The 22,258-nt window shown below is 44.5% G+C and overlaps 1 protein-coding gene across 2 annotated transcripts in view; it reads right to left on the bottom strand.

Annotated features, from left to right (window-relative positions):
• Positions 1 to 5,046: 5,046 nt before the first annotated feature.
• Positions 5,047 to 22,258, bottom strand: part of AMMECR1 (AMMECR nuclear protein 1) — a 345,797-nt gene continuing 328,585 nt past the window's right edge. For both annotated transcript variants that reach the window (XM_069747131.1, XM_069747132.1), the window contains 2 exons: positions 18,705 to 18,801; positions 5,047 to 10,859 (listed from right to left, as the gene is read on the bottom strand). In XM_069747131.1, the coding sequence (XP_069603232.1) occupies positions 10,745 to 10,859; positions 18,705 to 18,801 (212 nt within the window). In that variant the 3' untranslated portion in view covers positions 5,047 to 10,744. The remainder of the gene's footprint in view (positions 10,860 to 18,704; positions 18,802 to 22,258) is intronic.

The raw sequence follows: 22,258 nt of genomic DNA, 5'->3' as shown, positions 1-22,258 counted from the left end.
TGAACATTTAACTTTTTTTTGCAAACATCTTAATTCAGAACCATTTTTTTTATTTTCACAAGTGTAAAAACAGAAATGTAACCATAAATTTTGTTATGCAATTTCTCCTGAATACGCCAATACCCCATATGTGGGGGTAAACCACTGTTAGGGCGCACCGCAGAACTTAGAAGTGAAGGAGCGCCGTTTGACTTTTTCAATGCAGAATTGGCTGGAATTGAGATCGGACGCCATGTCATGTTTAGAGAGCCCCTGATGTGCCTAAACAGTGGAAACTCCCCACAACTGACACCATTTTGGAAACTAGACCCCCCATGGAACTTATCTAGATGTGTGGTGAGCACTTTGAACCCCCAAGTGCTTCACAGAAGTTTATAACGTAGAGCCGTGAAAAAAAAAAAATTGCATTTTTTCTACAAAAATGATCTTTTTGCCCACAAATTTTTATTTTCACAAGGGTAACAGGAGAAATTAGACCACTAAAGTTGTTGTGCAATTTCTCCTGAGTACGTCGATACCCAATATGTGGGGGTAAACCACTGTTTGGGCGCACCGCAGAGCTTGGAAGAGAAAGAGTGCAGTTTTACTTTTTCAATGTAGAATTGGCTGGAATTGAGATCGGACGCCATGTCGTGTTTGGAGAGCCCCTGATGTGCCTAAACAGTAGAAATCCCCCACAAGTGACCCCATTTTGGAAACTAGACCCCCCATGGAACTTATCTAGATGTGTGGTGAGAACTTTGAATGCCCAAGTGCTTCACAGAAGTTTATAATGCAGAGGCGTGAAAATAAAAAATATTTTTTTTTTCCACAAAAAAGATTTTTTAGCCCCCAAGTTTTTATTTTCACAAGGGTAACAAGAGAAATTGGACCCCAAAAGGTGTTGTCCAATTTGTCCTGAGTATGCTGGTACCCCATATGTGGGGGTAAACCACTGTTTGGGCGCACGGCAGAGCTCGGAAGGAAGGAGCGCCGTTTTGGAATGCAGACTTTGATAGAATGGTCTGCGGGTATTATGTTGCATTTGCAGAGCCCCTGATGTACCTAACCAGTAGAAACCCTCCACAAGTGACCCCATTTTGGAAACTAGACCCCCCAAGGAACTTATCTAGATGTGTGGTGAGAACTTTGAGTGTCCAAGTGCTTCACAGAAGTTTAGAATGCAGAGTCGTGAAAATAAAAAATATTTTTTTTTTCCACAAAAGAGATATTGTAGCCCCCAAGTTTTTATTTTCACAAGGGTAACAGGAGAAATTGGACTGCAATAGTTGTTGTCCAATTTATCCCGAGTACGCTGATGCCCCATATGTGGGGGTAACCCACTGTTTGGGCGCACGGCAGAGCTCAGAAGGGAGGGAGCACCATTTGACTTTTTGAGCGCAAAATTGGCTGTCGTGTTTGGAGACCCCCTGATGTACCTAAACAGTGGAAACCCCCCAATTCTAGCTCCAACCCCAACACACCCCTAACCCTAATCCCAACCTGATCCATAATCCTAATCACTAACCCTAACCATAATCACAACCCTTACCCCAAAATAATAATAATCTTTATTTTTATATAGCGCTAACATATTCCGCAGCGCTTTACAATTTTGCACACATTATCATCACTGTCCCCGATGGGGCTCACAATCTAGAATCCCTATCAGTATGTCTTTGGAACGTGGGAGGAAACCGGAGTGCCCGGAGGAAACCCACGCAAACACGGAGAGAACATACAAACTCTTTGCAGATGTTGTCCTGGGTGGGATTAGAACCCAGGACCCCAGCGCTGCAAGGCTGCTGTGCTAACCACTGCGCAACAACCCTAATGTCAACCCTAAACATAACCCTAATCAAAACCCTAAATCCAACACACCCCTAATCCTAATCTCAACCCTAACCTCAAACCTAACCCTAATCCCAATACACCCCTAATCACAACCCTAACCTTAACCCTAATCCCAAACCTAACCCTAATCCCAAGCGTAACCCTAATCCCAAGCGTAACCCTAATGCCAACCCAAACCCTAATACCAACCCTAATCCAAACCCTAACCCTAATCCCAGCTCTAACCCTAACTTTAGCCCCAACCCTAGCCCTAACTTTAGCCCCAACCCTAACCCTAGCCCTAAGGCTACTTTCACACTTGCGTCGTTTGGCATTCCGTCGCAATCCGTCGTTTTGGACAAGAAACGGATCCTGCAAATGTGCCCGCAGGATGCGTTTTTTGCCCATAGACTTGTATTGCCGACGGATCGTGACGGATGGCCACACGTCGCGTCTGTCGTGCACTGGATCAGTTGTGTTTTGGTGGAGCGTCGGCACAAAAAAACGTTCAATGAAACGTTTTTTTGTACGTCGCATCCGCCATTTCTGACCGCGCATGCGTGGCCGTAACTCCGCCCTCTCCTCCCCAGGACATAGATTGGGCAGCGGATGCGTTGAAAAACTACAGCTGCTGCCCACGTTGTGCACAATTTTCACAACGTGCGTCGGTATGTCGGGCCGACGCATTGCGACGGCCCCGTACCGACGTAAGTGTGAAAGAAGCCTAACCCTAAGTTTAGCCCCAACCCTAACCCTAAATTTAGCCCCAACCCTAACCCTAAATTTAGCCCCAACCCTACCCCTAACCCTAATTTTAGCCCCAACTGCTGTTCTCCTGCCGGCCGGCAGATGGAGACAGATGGCGGGCGCACTGGGCATGCGTCCGCCATGTTCTTCTGCCGGCAGCCAGGAGGAGCAGCAAGAGGATCCAGGGACCTAGGTGAGTATGCTAGGGTCCCCGAATCCCCCTATTTCTCTGTCCTCTGATGTGCGATCACATCAGAGGACAGAGAATTACACTTTACTTTTTTTTTTTTTTTTGCGGTCGCCGGTAAACAGTTAATTACCGGCGATCGCAAAACAGGGGTCGGTAATACCGACCCCGATCATGCTCTTTGGGGTCTCGGCTACCCCCGGCAGCCGAGACCCCAAAGATTCTCCCGGTGCTGGCCGGCGGGCGCACTGCGCATGCGCCCGCCATTTTGAAGATGGCGGCGCCCACCGGGAGACACGAGGAGCATCGGGGGAGCTAGGGGAGTATTGGGGGGCCACCTGGGACCCCTTTTCTCTGTCCTCCGATGTGCGATCACATCGGAGGACAGAGAAATTAAAGAGATCGCTTTTTTTTTTTGCGATCGCCGGTAAACGGTTAATTACCGGCGATCGCAAATGCGGGGTGGGTTAAAACCCCCCCGAATCATGTTCTCTGGGGTCTCGGCTACCCTCGGCAGCCAAGACCCCGGAGAAAATCGGCCTCTGGGGGGCGCTATGGACTTTTTCCACAGCGCCGTTAATTAACGGCGCTGTGGTTTAAGTACCCTTAGCAGCCGCCGTTAAAAGGCGTATCGGCGGTCGCTAAGGGGTTAAAGGGAATCAGACAGCAGATTCATGGTGCACAGAACACAGGGAGCAAGTATCAGACACTGGATCATTTCAGCCATGTATGACTTACTTTAAAATACTGTGATGTAAACAATGGGAGACCGTGCCCCTAGGGTGACTAATCTAAGATGGTCTCCAGTGGCTTCTTCCCGTCTCACTTCCCTTAGGGTACCGTCACACAGTGCAATTTTGATCGCTACGACGGCACGATTCGTGACGTTCGAGCGATATAGTTATGAGATCGCAGTGTCTGACACGCTCCTGCGATCAGGGACCCCGCTGAGAATTGTACGTCGTAGCAGATCGTTTGAAACTTTCTTTCGTCGTCTAGTGTCCCGCTGTGGCGGCATGATTGCATGGTGTAACATATATCGTATACGATGTGCGCATAGTAACCAACGGCTTCTACATCGCACATACGTCATGAAATTATCGCTCCAGCGTCGTAGATTGCAAAGTGTGACAGCAGTCTACGACGCTGGAGCGATATTGTTACGACGCTGGAGCGTCACGGATCGTACAGTCGTAGCGATGAAAATTGCACTGTGTGACGGTACCCTTAGTGACAGGTCTCTCTTTATATACATACACGTAGTGAGACCTGTATCAATGAGAGCAGGGGGGAAGACACCAGGGACCGATGCACGTTTTTTTTCTAAACCACGGTTGTATTTCAGAGTGTGACTGACGTGGACTCAGATTGTTGTTGCCATGATTTGGGCGGCATGAATCAAAATGAATACTGTATACAGTTAGGACCCCTTTATAAGGTCTACATGTCTCACACTGGTAATGACCCATCACTTATAATAATCTATTGAGGCAGCTTCTCAGTGAGATCTATGTCTGAGCTGTTTGCTCATTTACATATAAAAAAAACCCCATGAATTTCTCAGGATTAAGACATTGAATCACAGAAATCAAGGTATCATTTTATTGAGCTTTGGAGGGCCTTAGGAGTATCATTTTGACAGATTCCCTTTAAATAGGGGGAGGCCCATAGCAATACATCATAACCCCTTCACGACTTTTGACTAACTTTACGTCAAAGGTCGTGTCCCTGCCTTTAATGGGGGCTTGAATCTCACATCTTTCCTAGCGCATGATAAGTGATTTAATCAGCAATCATGTGTTAACAGCTGCGGGCAGAGAGGTGCTTCAGCCACAGCTGGCAACTAGTCCATCTGACAGCAGGATTTCGTCCAGAAGAGCATCATTCATCCCATGGGTTGTCATGACTGCTGGGGGGTCAGAGGATGACCTCGTGCCTGTACAATCCTCCTTTGTATGCTGGCCCGTGCACTACTGTGTGGCACAAGCTAAATAGACGATCGCAGTTTAAGTCTCTTAAGATGACTACTCCATACAGTGAAACGTGAGAAAAAGCATTCCAATTTTTTTAACACATTTGGTATTGCTGCATTCCTTGATGAGGGTGGATTAGACTCAATTAGTGTTCGATAATGTGGGTTCGGAAAACCTTAAAATCATCTGTAGAGGTCTTTCAATAGAGCCAGGTCATGTTGACACTGCCAAATCCATTTAGCATCCTATATAACGTCTATCAATAAAGTATAACATGCATTCAGAAACTTTAGCAAAGGTCATAAAATAAAAGTCAAGAACAGCAGCTGTCGGTCTTTTTCCATATTTTATTTGGGTAATTTAAAAAGGTAACAATAGTGTTAAAACTACTACAATATCTTTCCACAGCCATAGCTCACAGACCCACAAATAACCTTCTATATATTGATTTTTTTTTTGCCTTTTTCCTCCATTTTCACCTTTTTTTTTTTTAAACCTTACCTATCATAATAAAATGCCCATTATAACAGTTTCACACTAATAGCAACTATATGTGGAGGGAAGGATCTAGTATAATGGAAAGGAGAGGGGCATATACTCTGATGTCATTATTGAAATTTGTAATCAAGTTAATAAGTAGAGAAATTTTCGGGGCGCAGCTACGCCAGGCAGCCACGGTGCCCATTATATATAGGTCCTCCGTAGCTGAAGAAACCCACAAGACATTGCTCTACAATGCATTCCGAGGATCTTTAGCTGTGAAGGTGATCACCAATGCATTGACATCAAGCTGGTGATAATAGTCAAAGCAATTTATTCCGTAACATATAAAAACACTAAACTTAGAAACTAGATCCCCAAAAAATTTCTGAAAAAAGAATCAACTTTGATATACAAAAACAGTCATTGAATGTTTTATACAAAAGTTTCAAACAAACTCATTTTTGTCAGTGCGTTTTTCAACCAGCTTAGTTACTGGGTCCAGCGCAAAGTGTTTATATTTATATATATATATATATATAATTTTTTCTTTATTTATATATTTTACTATTTTTATGTTTTTTCCCCCCCCGGAACAGTAATATAAAAAGTAAATAAAAAAAAAAAAAGAAGAAGAATCTTATAGAAAGAATCTTTGCTGGTCTTAAGAATGAATGTAACATGGAACCCTTTAATTCTCAGAGGCACACAAGAAGGGCTCCTTAAAACAAAAGAATGGACAGGGGAGGGGAAAAAAAAAAAAATCAGTTTATTTGTACAGAGGATGCATTTTTCCAGTCTCCTCAAATAAACTTGATTCACTTAAAACATCACTAGAAAAAAACTAAAATTGTTAGAAACTGTACAAAAAAAAAACAACAAAAAAAAACAAACATATAATCCTGCAGGATTGTTTGATAGAACGAAAAGGCTTTAAGGAGCAGCATTGAAAAGTATGGCCAGAGGTTTCTTTGGTTTGGTCTAACACATAAGAGATGAAATCTATCTCAGACAGATTTTAGTTAATTTTTTAAGAAACCTGCACAATTGAAGACGAGAACTAAGAAGAATGTTATACAAGTGAGAGGTGCATCGGCCTGGATGTACTCGGGGGTCAGTGCCTTCCTAGCGATGGAGGAGTTGTGCACACGGGCATTTGTCTGTGCTTTTCATGTATGCGTCGTATACAGCGAGGGTCTTTATTTCCATTGCATGACAGCAGCTTTTCCATAGCAGCTTGGTTTTCTAACTAAAAGAACTAATAGATTCAAAAAACAAAGTCAAACAATTGCTGAAATCTTGTACAACCAGCAGTGTAGGTTATGCCGATATAGACAAAGATGGCAGCCGTGGGACCACTCAGCACTAAATGGCATCACACCAGTTCGAGAATGAAACGCAAACAGGGATAAAAACGAATATGTCCAACTGCGAGATTAGATTAAAATATCAAAAAAGTGTAATTATTCCAGCTACATGGTTCAAAGTGTGCTACTACAACAGCTAATAGTTGTGGAGCCAATTCCAATAATTAAAAAAAAAATGGTGTAAAAAAAAGTAACAGCATACATAAAATCAAATTTAAAAGAAAAGGGCTCGGCAGTGAGTAATTGCATAGCTGGATTCTCCGGTGAAAAATGTATGCTTCTGAAAAGGTCCACGGACTCCCGAAACCATTTCATAGGAGCAATTCAGATTATTTCTAAGAAAGTCTTAGGCTACGTTCACACTAGCGTTGTGTGCCGCTGCGTCGGCGACGCAACGCACAACTCACGCAAAAACGCTGCAAAACGCACGCAAAAACGCTGCGCTTCGCGACGCAAGCGTAGTTTTTTGCCGAAAATCGGACGCAAGAAAAATGCAACTTGTTGCGCTTTCTTGGTCCGACGCTTGCGGCAAAAAAGACGCATGCGTCGCACAACGCAACAAACAAAAACGCATGCGTCCCCCATGTTAAATATAGGGGCGCATGACGCGTGCGTCGCCGCTGGACGCTAACCCGACGCACACTAGAATAACGCTAGTGTGAACGTAGCCTTACTGAGGGGCTATATGGGGTCCAATGAGCAAGAATTTAATTAGCTATGCAGATCATTAAAGAAAATAAATCTATATTACAGTTTTGATCCAATTCATCAAGTTCCACAAAACTGAGAAAATTTATAGCATAATCATAGTAAAAACGGATTTGAAGGGAGGAGGTGAACAAAACAAAAAAAAAAGGAAGAACGATCCAATCATTATCCAATCATATTTGCTAGACTGGGAGAATCATGAGGACCAGAAAAACGATCCTGGCTAGCAGTGCAGTAGATCTCCGCTGCATCGGTACCCAAAGGCGGAGAGGTGAAATATTAGGGCTAATGGCAGTCACTCGTGAACATTGAGGGTTCATAGACTCGGGCCTGAAGTGTTCATTTCAGCCACAGAACCAATACACCATCCCAGTTGTATACCAATCTTTAGACTTGTTTTTTTGTTAATTAACAGCTACTAAGACAAATGCAATTTTGCACTAAGCTGTATACAAAAGGACACACAAAACAATCCTTTTTGTGGTTTTTGCTTTTTTTCTTTTCCGATCTCCCCTAAGCCATGCTGGGAAGTATTGCTGACCTTGTACTATCAAAACCTGCAGGATTGGCATTTCATCAATATCTCATTATTACACAAGTAAGAAATATCTGTAGAACATCTGCATATATCGAGAGTTAGTAAAAATCTGATATGATCTTGGAGTTGGCATGACCAGTCACGGGACCTTGTGCAAGGATGATTAGCACCTTTAAATACATAGAGTTTAAAAACAGAAAGGAAATTCTAAAGCTCATTCATGGCAGAAAGTTGCAACCTGCACCAACAAAATAAATTTTTTTTTGCTGTGCCAGTATAGGTAAAAAAACAAAAAAAAAAAAGTTTTTTTGCAGCAAAAATCATGATTTCACTTGTGCTCACTTTAGTGGGTGTAAAACAACGGACTAAGGTGAGGAGAGATGGTAGAAACTTCTCTTTGAGAGAAACCGCTTATATAGAACTCTCCTCAATGGTACATGATACATAAAAAAAACCCATAAAAGATTTCTACTCCGTGCACCTGAGTATGGGGGGGAACGGAGCAAAAAAACAAAAATGACATCCCGGTAACTCCTGTCGCCAGGAGAACCTACAATGTATTGGTCTGAAACTTTGGAAGCTGCTCAGACACAAAAATTTCTCCTCCGCGGTATGTGCTGGCAGCATGCGACTTATTTAAGGCATCCAAACAGGGGAAGCGATCCCTGCCACTTCAGTCAGCAGCAGCGAGGATGACCATTTTTGAGCAAATGATGTGGATGAAGGAACCAATGAAGAGAAAACCATCTTTGCAGCATGAGAGGCTTATGATGCTGTCTAAATATAAGCCCCTCTGGCTACAACAAGGTTAATAACCATGGCCACCATAACAGACAAGCAAATCTAGAAATGGCCTCTTGTGAGAATCAATACCTGCCTTTAACCTTGCCTTACTACAATGCTCTTGACCCCAAAGGTAATGGTTCCAGCATGCAAATTCTGCTATACCAAGCAGCCAGTAGACACTCCCAGCACTCAGTGTGCTGACAGTCTAGCAACTATGCGCCCCAGAGATCTGTAAAGCTAGTTAAGGCTAATGGCACTTGTGCTGGAGAAAAGTAAAAGTTAGATTTCTATAAAAAGCACATTCCATGCCACGAGCTAACACCCTGCTTCCCATGCACCAAAATTAAAGAGAAGTCACAAAATTTCCTTACACCGATTGGCCACTTTCTTATTACTTTATAGATGTAAACATATGATACAAGTCATAAAAAAGACCAATCTACCTTTATTGTGAGTTCTGTCTTGTTTCCAAGATGTCTGTTACTCCACCGCCCAATAAACAGCCCCAGCTTTAGTGGAGAGGTGTGGATTACAGTCTAGGAGCCTTCATGCACTAGGTGGTCACTTTCCCCACATCTCAATGCGTGCACACACTTTAGTTTCTGCAGTAAGTAGTCAGCGCATGCGCTGTAGAAGTAGTATCATCTACTTTTGTCACTTAGCCTCTATGGTGCATGAAAAGTAGTGCTTTATAGAGAGGGAAAGGCTTTACTACAGAAGGCACCGGTTCTACTATGATTGCGCTAGACTGGGAAACTGGCGCATGCGCAGAAGCAGCACATTGGCTGGAGCAGGTAACATTTTCCACTGCACATGTGCCAACGGGGGTCACCACAGTAGGAACTAGAGCGCAGACGTGCACACAATCCCCCCCCAGCACAGCAAGATGGCGAGAGAAGACGGAAGGATGTTTATGGTCGGTAGAACAGCAGATTTCAGAAAAGTAACAGAACGTTTAATATTGGCCACCTGATCAAAAATAAGTAAGAAAGTGGCCAAACCCTTTTAATCTACACCCTCACAACACCAGAAACAGGAAGGGTAAAATGAGTGCAGCTCAATGGTAGTCACGTAAGTGGAACGCTTTGCATGTTGCTTTATAGCTACACTGATGCCCACCGCCATTATAGGTGGCCAGTCTGAATCTAAGCTACAAGGCCCAAAAGGAGCCATCAACACAATTTAGCAACAATGTTTTCAGTACCAATGAACACCCTTGGCATTTACAAAGATTGTAAGGTGGAAATTACAGACGGGGATGTGACAAGATGATGGAAATCACACCAGATAGGTTGAACATTTTTTTTTTCATTAAAGCAATTACAGAAGAATTTGGTTAACTAAACACAGTCAAATCATGTAAATGCAAGTAATTAACACCGCAAGGCGATTCTGAGGTAGGGTTTAAAGAAACATTTGACTGATATTCTAGCGTTTCCATCATATGCATCTATGTCTTGTGCGGCCATTATCTGTAAACACCTCTGTTGTAGGTCACAACCAAACACTAAAATGGGGGGAAAAAAACAGTCAATTTAATACTCATTTGCTAAATTAGCAACTTGACAAATGTAGGACCTTAGATTCTGAAAAGCAAAGAAATAAGAAGAAAATTTGAAAATCAATGGAAATGCCAAGTAAAACCCCAACATCCTTCCCTAGAAAACCCAAGATTGTGAAGCAACAGAAGCAGACTACTGATTAAAAGAACGCAATGATATGTACCGGACTAACTAAGCTAAGCACACACAGAACGCCTATCCTGGCAATCACAGATCCTTCATTATTGAACACGTCCTCCCATCCACATTCATTGAGAAACCCTGATCAGTAGGGATATAGGTTAGCAAAACAAACCGTAAAATAATGTAAGAAGTAAAAGAAAATATATGTATATGCTGCAAAAAACTCAGTAGCTCAAAACAATTCTAATAAAAAATAGAAAAAAAAAAAAAGTTGTGGGTACTTAATGTCTTCCCACCCGTTGCCCTGGTTAGCGCTGCTATAAAAAGCAAAGTCTAAACAGGACAACGGAAACAATCATCATAAAATTGTACAGTAATAGAGATAGCTAGACCACGAGGGAGCGGGGTCCCCTGGGAAGAGTTCTGCGGAGAGGTCTAGTGACTGGTCATGCGGCTCAGTGTCAGGAATAATGGTTGTATGGTGGGAGGGGGTGCCCGATGCCATTTTGAAAGTGGTGGTGCTGACGGTGGGAAAGGTACTCGGCATAGCTCATTGTCATCTTCTCGCTACGGTATCTGCACAGGAGACAAAAATGAACAGGTTACACACATAAGCATGTCACATTGTGCATACATGGAGCCAAGCATGCTATACACTACATCATCATCCACATTACACAGGCAGACCCACTAAACTATGGGATCATCACTAGAGCAGGTGCATGTTCCCCAGAGCTTAAAGGGGTTGTACACATCTGGGAAGAATTACTTAAATGCATGTATTTGGGGGTCAAAATAATTGTTGAAATTCAATTTTATTACACATTCTGCACAGTTTTGCTTTTACAGAGTTACAATCTTGCCCATTGGATAGTCAGAATGAACTTACTGACTGATTCTCAGTTAACTCATTCTGTAGCCAGCAATAGACAGTGCAACAGAGGATGTAGAAGGCAATCGGTGCAATATTGTTAATTAAACCCATGCTAAAAAATATTCTTTAGCTGAAAAAACAAACCTGCATTTAAGGAAAAAAAAATTGTTATCAAAGATTATATATTAAATAGGACTTGGAAACAGGGCAAGTGTTAGGCCAAGTCTGAACCTAGCAGAAATCAGGGAGTGCAATATACATAAAAACATGCCTCATTGTGCCTGTAAGGCCTGCCACTATACGAGATGTGATCAGGCCAGACTACTTTGTGGTCTAGTAGTGAGTGTTGGGGAGCCAGTTTGCCTGGCCAAGGGGACAGCCGATGTACCCCCAATCATACACTGCAGAGCACAGCAACAAAACACTGAGTGAACTGACATTAAGCATCCAAGGACCCTCAAATACCCTGACCCGGCCGTGCTAAGGCTACGTTCACATTTGCGTTCTGCCGGGCTGCGCCGGGCGCAGCCGCGGCGACGCATGCGCCCCTATATTTAACATGGGGGCGCATGGACATGCGTTTGCATGCGTCTTTTTTGCCGCAAGCGTTAGGGCCCAGAGGACGAAGCAAGATGCTTTTTTTTTTTTTGCGTCCAAAATCCGGCAAAAAAAGGACGCATGCGACGCAAAACTATGCGTTATGCATGCGTTCTTGTTTGCGTTGCGTCGCCGACGCAGCAGAGCACAACGCAAATGTGAACGTAGCCTAAGAGGACTGCATAAAGGCATATACAGGGACCTCTGAGAACATAGGATAGGAAGCAGCCTACACCGTCCACTCTTTAGTAAGGTGGGTGCAAGGGAAGATTAGGACTTCTCAGGTTGTAGGATATTTACGGTGTCGCTTATAGAACAATAAAGGGCTGCTGTATAAATGCATGGATCACTTTACAAAACTAGTGTATAAAAGAGCATGTAATGTACAGAGAGCCCGATGCACATCAGTAAGCCGATCTGGCAGCAAAATCCTCAGTGCAATGAAACTTAACCAACAGCTTGGCGACTGATGGAGTCTGTGAATGTAGGTCAGGGCAGGACAAGGGCAGCCGGTCGACAGGACTCAGGCTTACACTGTACGTGTGAAAAGTGGCCAGGCCCCACCTAACGGTGCTGAGCTCTGCACGCTAAGAGCTTTACCACCTCCACATCAGGGGCACTTTCACTGGGAGCCAAGTACGTATCCCCTATAGGGACAGCACTCCGGGGTGTAATCCGTGTCTCCTAGCCCTGAATGAGGGGTGACGTGGGGCCGGGCCCCTGTAGGTAAGAGTTGCTTAGTGGGATAAGGGTCCTATAGCAATAACACGGTATAAGCCTATTAGTGATCTGCACACTGACGGTATTAGTGTGGGAGACTTGACAAGCTTAGAATGAGCACAGATGCTGAGGATGTGGCGGAAAGGGAAAAAAAAAAAAATTAAATTTTATTATTTTTCCCTCAATTAAAAAGTGTGTGAAATCCTTTCGGATCTGAAATGTGTTTTTTTTTAGAATAGAAACCTAATAAAGATAACGTTTCCTTTAAAGAAATTTTCTTGGACCTAAATGGGGTCAAAAAAAAAAAGTGTGACATCGATGTGATAACCCCCCTCCAAAAACTAACCAATACCCAACTGGTGACTTCCACCATCAGCATCGGTGCCTTATGGGGCTCTGTTACATGCGCTGCAGTGATTACGGAGGGAGGGGGGAGCAATGTACAGACGATCACTACAGCCGCACACATGGCACAAGGCTGCTGATGAAGTGTCCAACATCACTGCAGGACAAGGATTCAAAACAAGTTTTGTCATTTTATCACATCCTGAGCTTCAAGGGAATTCAACGAACCAAACAATTGTTCAGGACTGCTCATAAGAGGTTATCCTGCCTTTTAAAATGAGAATAATTCCTTTAAAATATTACTAGTGACTAGCGTCACTCCCTCACATTGCTTGATTAGTCTGCATTGCCTATGTGATGAGTGCGGCCTGCCCCATGCAGCGTGTCGGGTGGCTCGTACTTGCCGGCGCTGTAAGGTTTTGCAGTATTTTCCTACTTATTTCGGTGGGATAACACTACAGTATCTTGCACAGCTACTATAAAAGGATGGCTCCATCAGAGGTGGCGCCAATTATCGGACGGCCTCAGATCTAAGAATGATGGCTTATACAAAGGATAAATCCTTAGTTTGCAGTGGCTGAAAAAGTTCTTTAATGATTCAGCCTTTAATCAGGGGCAAGAGCAGTAATGTATACAGGGATTGAATAGAGGTGCTAAAGTGAACAGAGGTATATTGTAATACCACACACAACATGGAGTCAAAGGTGGCGCAGTTACGATTTTCTGATGCTGGACAACCTTAAGAGGTTAATGTAAAATACTAAAACTACTCTTACCCATAAAGTTTTAAATTAAACAAATTAAGGGGAAAAAAAATAAAGAAATCGCACAGTGGTTGTTTGCAGTTGGCCAGAAGGACTGTTTTCCATTGATTTGATAAATGAGGGCTAATGGGCCATTTTCACATTCTCTTTCAAGATTGGAGAGCATTTAAATTATTGAATTATGTCCATTCTGTCCCTTTGTAAATCAGTTTACCGTATTTGCTTCCTAGCCCTTGTGAAGGCTCGTCTAGTTAAAGCTATGACCTATCCATGGAGAGGTGATCACCTACAGATCAGAGAGGTCCGACCACTGCAGCCCCCATCGACTGGCAGAAAATCCCCGGAAGAAGGAGTTAGCAGTGTGCATGCTGTCATCACAATTTACCCTGCTAAAGTAACGGTATAATGACCTTGATGTATGGCTTTCATGGATACTGTAGTGGAAAATTATCCTGGTTCTTGTTTAAAGGGAACCTGTCACCCTGAAAATCGCGGGTGAGGTAAGCCCACCGGCATCAGGGGCTTATCTGCAGCATTCTGTAATGCTGTAGATAAGCCCCCGATGTAACCTGAAAGAGGAGAAAAAGACGTTATATTATACTCACCCAGGGGCGGTCCCGCTGCTGGTCAGGTCAAACGGGCGTCTCTGGTCCGCTGCGGCGCCTCCCATCTTCATTACAAGACGTCCTCTTCTGATCTTCAGCCACGGCTCCGGCGCAGGCGTACTTTGCTCTGCCCTGTTGAGGGCAGAGGATAGTACTGCAGTGCGCAGGCGCCAGAAAGGTCAGAGGCCCGGCGCCTGCGCACTGCAGTACTTTGTCTGCCCTCAACAGGGCAGAGCAAAGTACGCCTGCGCCGGAGCCGTGGCTGAAGATCAGAAGAGGACGTCTTGTAATGAAGATGGGAGGCGCCGCAGCGGACCGGAGACACCCGTTTGACCTGATCAGCAGCGGGACCGCCCCTGGGTGAGTATAATATAACGTCTTTTTCTCCTCTTTCAGGTAACATCGGGGGCTTATCTACAGCATTACAGAATGCTGTAGATAAGCCCCTGATGCCGGTGGGCTTACCTCACCCGCAAATTTCGGGGTGACCGGTTCCCTTTAACTCACCTTTTTGGTGCAATGGCCTCTTTGTGTATCTGGATGGGACTGTGGGTAGGGTCTTGGGCTGTGCCATGGCAACTCCACATTTTTTATGAGCCTCTTTATAAATACGAAAATAAAACAAGCAGGGCGGCACAGTCTCTAGTACGGAGATTATGACCAGACTGCTCCTCAAACTAGGTGCTTGGCAGTGGTTACAGCAGCCATGACATTTCTGACCTCAGGTGCTCCACAAAAACAGGAAGAAAGCCAGCTGTGTAATCCAAGTGTACAAAAGAAGATGAGGGCACTCACCGGTCTTCTTGAAATGCAAAAACTTTTATTAGCAACACATCCAGATAAAATTCATGGCCGGGAACGACGGAGCCGAAGCTCTTGTGAGCAGGGGAGAACGGAGACGACGCCCGTTTCGCGCTGTGCTTGAACTTCTAAGCGCAAGCACAACGCGAAACGGCCACAGTCTCCGTTATCCCCTGCTCACAAGAGCTTCGGCTCCGTCGTTCCTGGACATTAATTTTATCTGGATGTGTTGCTAATAAAAGTTTTTGCATTTCAAGAAGACCGGTGAGTGCCCTCATCTTCTTTTGTACTCTTTAAAAATACGCCACAGTCACTGGTGCACATGCGTTCACCAGCAAAATTTCAACAAAGGAGGTGCATGCTCAGATTAACCCAACGGTCTCCAGGAAAATGGCGGCACATGCGCAGATTGAGATCTTGTCTCATCATTGAGCCAAGATCCCAATCTGCGCGTGCACAGCCGGAGATTAATCTGAGCATACCCCATCGGTGCCATTTTGTTGGGTAAATTTAATAAAGGAGGCTCATACAAATGTGGAGGGGCCACGGAAAAGCCAAGGTCGCTACTCACAGAGTCAAACCCCGATGCATGAAGAGGCTAATGCACCAAAACTTCTAAGGTGAATTAAACAAGGTCCAGGCTACAGATTTGTTCACTACAAGGTCCTTTCCCCACTCACCTCCTTTGCCTCCTTAGTCCCCCGTGCCGTGAAGATGGTTTTATATGCATTCCAATAAAGACTCGATCACAGGTCCGGTGAGTGTTGCCGCGTTCTTTCTACTATTGTTGCACAAGTATTCATAAGTGATCAGCTGGCACGCTCCGATAAGGTGTGATCTGAGCATTCTCATGTGCTAACCAAGTGTGCTCAAATTATATGTTTAAGTCCTGACGCCTGCATGTCTCTCCGCTGTTCAACAGCCACAACACATGCAAAGAATGCCTAACAAAGAGGGAATCCCTGCATGTGCTGCTGTGGCTGTCGAACAAATATGAGACATGCAGCCGCGGAAACTCGAACAGTAATGGAGCACGCCGAAGAAACTTAACACATGAGCATGCTCAGATAACACCTTATCCCAGCACGTTCACTCATCACTAGTATTCATTAAGTCAGTATATCAGGGTTGTTATGGCCATATCTTAACTTTAACAGGATAAATTGTGTTGACAGTTTCTCTTTAAAATGATTATCCGGCCTTGGGCTACAAGTCTGCAGTCCCTATGCACCTGCAGACTTGTGAACCCTCACATCACGCACGCTGAGGATTCTCTAGTGATGGGAGCGGGAGGTCATGCGACCACAAGCGTGCAATTTGCGTTATCTCTGCCACATTCTGACTAGACGTGTCCAGCCTCACTCAATACACTTGCATAGGCTACATTCACATTAGCGTTGTGCGGGGCAGCGTCGGCGACGCAATGCACAATGCAGCGTTTTGTGACGCATGCGTTCATTTTTGCATGATTTTTGGCGCAGAAAAAGCTGCATCATGCAGCGTCCTCTGCGCCCTGACAGTTGCGCCAAAATGACGCATGCGTCACAAAACGCAAGACAACGCATGTCCATGCGCCCCCGTGTTAAATATAGGGGTGCATGACGCATGCGTCGCCGCAGATGCGCCCGACGCTGCCCCACACAACGCTAATACAACGCTGTACAGTTCTTACATATCCCTGAGAAAAGGTGATAGCTTCCATTTCACCAAACATTTCCTTGAAAGCTCACGTCACAATCCTCTACAATACAAACTGCATACGTTAAATGGATCTCTTAGAACAAGGCTGGTGTACTTATGTCAATGACTGTATAATACGGTTTCTTGCCCTAATATTAAATTAAGCATTTTAGGTGTCCAGCCACATCTGGACTCTTAAAATGCTTAATTTTCTGATTCTGCGTTCATTTGTGCATGAACTTTTAAAGTATACCTGACTCATCAGGTCTAAAATCTAGCTCGTGTGTGCAGTTTGTATTGAGAAATCTGTTAACAGCTCCGCTTTTAAGAGATGGTCCAGGTTAAGAAAATAAAGCGTATTCATTGTGTGGTGAAAAGTTATACACATTTCCTACAAACTTTCTGGATAAAGTCACAGCATCTAAGATTTAATAGAAGCCTTCACTTTCCCATGGTCATGAGCAGGATCATAAAGGTGCATGCAAAGCAAGGACAGTTCCTACTGAAAGATTGAAAGTAGTAGAACCGAAAACTATCAAGAATTGACAAAATTATATTAGAAAATGATAAAAATTTTGTGAAATCATAACACCCCTTTAAGGGAACCTGTCACCTCCAAAATCGAAGTTGACCTAAAGGTACCGTCACACTAAGCGACGCTGCAGCGATACCGACAACGATCCGGATCGCTGCAGCGTCGCTGTTTGGTCGCTGGAGAGCTGTCACACAGACCGCTCTCCAGCGACGCCGAGGTCCCCGGTAACCAGGGTAAACATCGGGTTACTAAGCGCAGGGCCGCGCTTAGTAACCCGATGTTTGCCCTGGTTACCAGCGTAAAAGTAAAAAAAACAAACACTACATACTTACCTACCGCTGTCTGTCCCCGGCGCTGTGCTTCTCTGCTCTGGCTGTGAGCGCCGGGCAGCCGGAAAGCAGAGCGGTGACGTCACCGCTCTGCTTTCCGGCCGCTGTGCTCACAGCCAGTGCAGGAGGAGTGCAGAGAAGCAGAGCGCCGGGGACAGACAGCGGTAGGTAAGTATGTAGTGGTTGGTTTTTTAATAACGATGGTAACCAGGGTAAACATCGGGTTACTAAGCGCGGCACCGCGCTTAGTAACCCGATGTTTCCCCTGGTTACCAGCGAAGACATCGCTGAATCGGCGTCACACACGCCGATTCAGCGAGGTCAGCGGGAGATCCAGCGACGAAACAAAGTTCTGGACTTTCTTCCCCGACCAGCGACATCACAGCAGGGGCCTGATCGCTGCTGCCTGTCACACTGGACGATATCGCTAGCCAGGACGCTGCAACGTCACGGATCGCTAGCGATATCGTCTAGTGTGACGGTACCTTAAGCCCACCAGCATCAGGGGCTTATCTACAGCATTCTGTAATGCTGTAGATAAGCCCCCGATGTAATCTGAAAGATGAGAAAAAGAGGTTAGATTATACTCACCGGGGGGGCGGTCCGATCCGATGGGCATCGTGGTCCGGGGCCTCCCATCTTCTTACAATGACGTCCTCTTGTATTCACGCTGTCGCTCCAGCGCAGGCGTACTTTGCCTGCCCTGTTGAGGGCAGAGCAAAGTACTGCAGTGTGCAGGGCCTCTCTGACCTTTCCCGTTGCCTGCGCACTCCAGTACTTTGCTCTGCCCTCAACAGGGCAGGCAAAGTACGCCTGCGCTGGAGCGACAGCGTGAATACAAGAGGACGTCATCGTAAGAAGATGGGAGGCCCCGGACCGCGACGCCCATCAGACCGGCCCACAGCGGTACCGCCCCTGGGTGAGTATAATCTAACCTCTTTTTCTCATCTTTCAGGATACATCGGGGGCTTAGCTACAGCATTACAGAATGCTTTAGATAAGCCCCTGATGCCGGTGGGCTTAGCTCAACTTCAATTTTTTCGGGGTGACCGGTTCCCTTTAAGAGCAGGCTACACATGCTTCTTTACGTGAACATTGTCTCACAATATACAAATAAACATTTGCAATCTGTCAGCATGTGACACTGTAGACGCTTCGGTCACAGCCATACCTGGTCAGTTTAATAGTTTTCCTGAAGTCATTACTGATTGCAGCTTTGTATCCACCTTTCCTCAATAAGGAATCAATGGTTTGTATGTGGTCCCAACCTACAGAAGTAAACAGCATTAGTTATCCTCCCATGACAGTAATGTCAAATAATCATTCATTACTAGTAATGAGCGAACGTGCTGGGATAAGGTGTTATCTGAGCATACTCGGGTGCTAACCGAGTGACTTTGGCGTGCTCGAATATGTTCGAATCACAGTGGCTGCACGTCTGGCGGCTGTCCGACAGCCACAACACGTAGGGATTGCCCAACAGAAAATCCCTGCATGTGTTGCGACTGTTGAACAGCTGACGTGAACACATTTTTTGAGCACGCTGAAGTCACTGTTTGCACCCGAGCATGCTCAGTTAACTCCTTATCCCAGCACGCTGGCACCTCACTATTCATTACTTCTACAGCTTGGAATCTGTGATTCACATTTTATCCATTTTATATTTTAGGTTCCTTCAAGATACAGCATGTATAAAATATTCTGCAACACTGGTAAGAATCAAAAATGGTGTTGAGTCTCATGAGCATCCTCTATGGCTATATTTATGCATGTTTCTCAATTAGCGACAACTTAACTCACAACCCCCATTATTAATCTGCGTCACTGGCAGGTGGGCTTACACAGTGTGATTAAACTCTGCACCAACACATGAATGTATACATGTCTACATAAGGTCTATATAGCAATCAGTTTGCCTTCATATATTCACATACACCTTTGTGCAGATGCGTTTGCTTACTATAGTAATGCAGTCACCGCATCCGGCACATTTATTTCTTCTTGATAGGAGGTACATGTGAAGTTAGGGTTTTTGCAATATGTTCGTGAAGTCAGACATTCAGTTCTCATGGGAGAATCTGCATCAATATTACAGCTATTAGAAAACGGTACTTTTACACAGTCTAAAACCCAATTTTTTAAAAGATAGGCAGTGTGTAGTCTTATTCATTGGTTGCAATAATAAAATGCCATTGACACGAATAAAACCGCTTTTACATTCTGCACATAAAAGACCATGCATATTACATCCATCGTCCGAATACATCCTACAGGGCAAGCATGATGGAGGCTCTGACATTTCTCTATGCTCGCTTGTAAAGGGAACATTCCTACAGGATTTCAATTGGGAAATGGCAGTTTATGAAAATCCCTCATGTGTGAGCAGGTTAGAACTCTTGTTTTACATTTAAATTGAAATGTATCTACCAAATACAAACTAAAAAGATTCAATTACATTTCATAATCTATACATGTTCAGTGGTGATGTGCGAATGTGCACGCTCTGGTGTTATCCAAGTAACTTTGGTGTGCTCGTATAGTATGTTCGAGTCCCAGCTGTCAGGCAATCCCCAAATGTGTTGCCGCTGTCTAACAAACAGGTAGTCCCCTCAAGTGTTGCCGAGAATCATGCAGCCATAACATACTATACGAGCACACCAAAGATACTCTGATAACATCAGCGCATGATCAGATCTAACACATAGCACATTCACTCACTTCTTCCAGGCAGCTCTATGGATGGAGATTAACTATTGTGGCCATTCTGATTGACAGCTGGCTCCCCATTGTCAATCAGCATAAAGATGGCAGTCAAGCCCAGATCAACAGAGCGTATAATAGTCCTGAATAATCCCTTTAATGAAGAATCCATCAGATGGCTCATTCTGACAGAATATGCAACTTCGATGTTTACTTTGTTTTTCTGAACTGTTCTCGGCTGATTCATGATTGCAAAGTTTAGCTCCGCTTCATAATAAATCCACACAGTGGAGATCAGAGAAAAATAAAACCAAATCTGATGGAAAAAAAATATATATGCGCTCACTGACCAATTCTCAAATTAGTCATTCTGTAGCCAGCAAAAAAAAGCCAAAAAAAAAAGTGCAACACAAGACTATTAAATGCAGATGGTACAACATTTTATAATAAAATCAGTATTACAAAAACACTTTTTAATCCAAAATACAAAGATGTAGAAAAAAAAAAAAGCCCCGATAGGGTCCATATCCTTTAAAAGGGTTTGTTTTATGTGGAACTCCATTTCCAAGAATAAAGCAGTCCCACTAATCGTCTCATTGCCGCTGGCAAGGTCCCTGTAATCCCCGCTGGGGCTGATCTCACCAGTATAGCTTCATGCACCGACTCGTTTAGGGTCGTGTTAGGCTAATTTCACACTAGCGTTAACTGCAATCTGTCACAATGCGTCGTTTTGCAGAAAAAACGCATCCTGCAAAAGTGCTTGCAGGATGCGTTTTCCCCATAGACTTGTATTGACGACGCATTGCGACGGATTGCCACACGTCGCATCCGTCGTGCGATGGATGAGTCGTGCTTTGGCGGACCGTCGGGAGCAAAAAACGCTACATGTAACGTTTTTTGCTCCTGACGGACGGCTTTTTCCGACCGCGCATGCGCGGCCGGAACTCCGCCCCCACCTCCCCGCACCTCACAATGGGGCAGCGGATGCGCCGGAGAAATGCATCCGCTGCCTCCGTTGTGCAGTGCGTTAAACGCTAGCGTCGGAATCTCTCCCCGACGCATTGCGACGGGGAAATTCCGACGCTAGTGTGAAAGTAGCCTTACATGACACTTGCTAAAATAGATTGGGAGGCCGTGTAATTCGCAGCCTGGCAGCACCCGCCATGGTCACACTATGGATTGGCTTTTCACTCCAACTAAAAGATTTTTTTCACGAGGTACAGAAACAACAAAGCTCAGATGCTCTCGACTTTCACAGCTTGTCTTCCAGTGGTGGGAGCCTGGATGGAGTTATTCTAGTCTCAGGCCAAGATGGGAATACAAAAATGACATTCTTTTTTGTGTGATGGGATTACACTTACAGTGTGGTTACTACTAGTAATCTGTTAGTAATGGCCTCTTATTTCTATGTACATGGACCCATAGATGCTGTCATTACAAACCTGCCCTGACGATCCGTGAATATTTTTTTCATTTCCCTTCCTCCTCTAATGTAAAATAAGCATTTTTACGGCAATTTTACAATACTTGTTTCAGAAAACACTAATGTTGCTCCTTGCAAGTTACATTTTATTTATGGATTTAGCATTTTTTCCCGCCATCATGAATGGAGTAAATCCCTGGGGTCACACAGCTCATTACATAGATGGCTTAAAGGTATGAGCTGGTGGCTCACTTCCATTTTCCAGGGCTGGTTCTGTTACAGATGTATCCAGTATTGAAGCCCAGTCCTATCCACATGACAGCCGCAGCCTATGGGTCAGAGTGGTGTCATTTCTGGCCAGGACTACCTCTTTACTCTGATTATTAGGAAGGTATAAGATATGATCAATACTTGTTTTATGTAATGAGTGCAGAAGCAGAACTACAAGTAGATAAGAACCCTGGCTCAGAGCCACTCATTCAGGAGGACATAATACAAGGTAAGCGAGCCGAGATATGCCAAGGATTCCGCCACAAAGTCATTTCTTTAGTCTTTACATTTTATTAAACATTTATGGTTTCAAGCTGCCAATATAAAGTGGC

Source organism: Ranitomeya imitator, chromosome 2 (assembly GCF_032444005.1).
Source record: "Ranitomeya imitator isolate aRanImi1 chromosome 2, aRanImi1.pri, whole genome shotgun sequence".
NCBI classification, from domain to species: Eukaryota; Metazoa; Chordata; class Amphibia; order Anura; family Dendrobatidae; genus Ranitomeya; species Ranitomeya imitator.
This window is presented reverse-complemented; position numbering and strand designations above follow the sequence as displayed.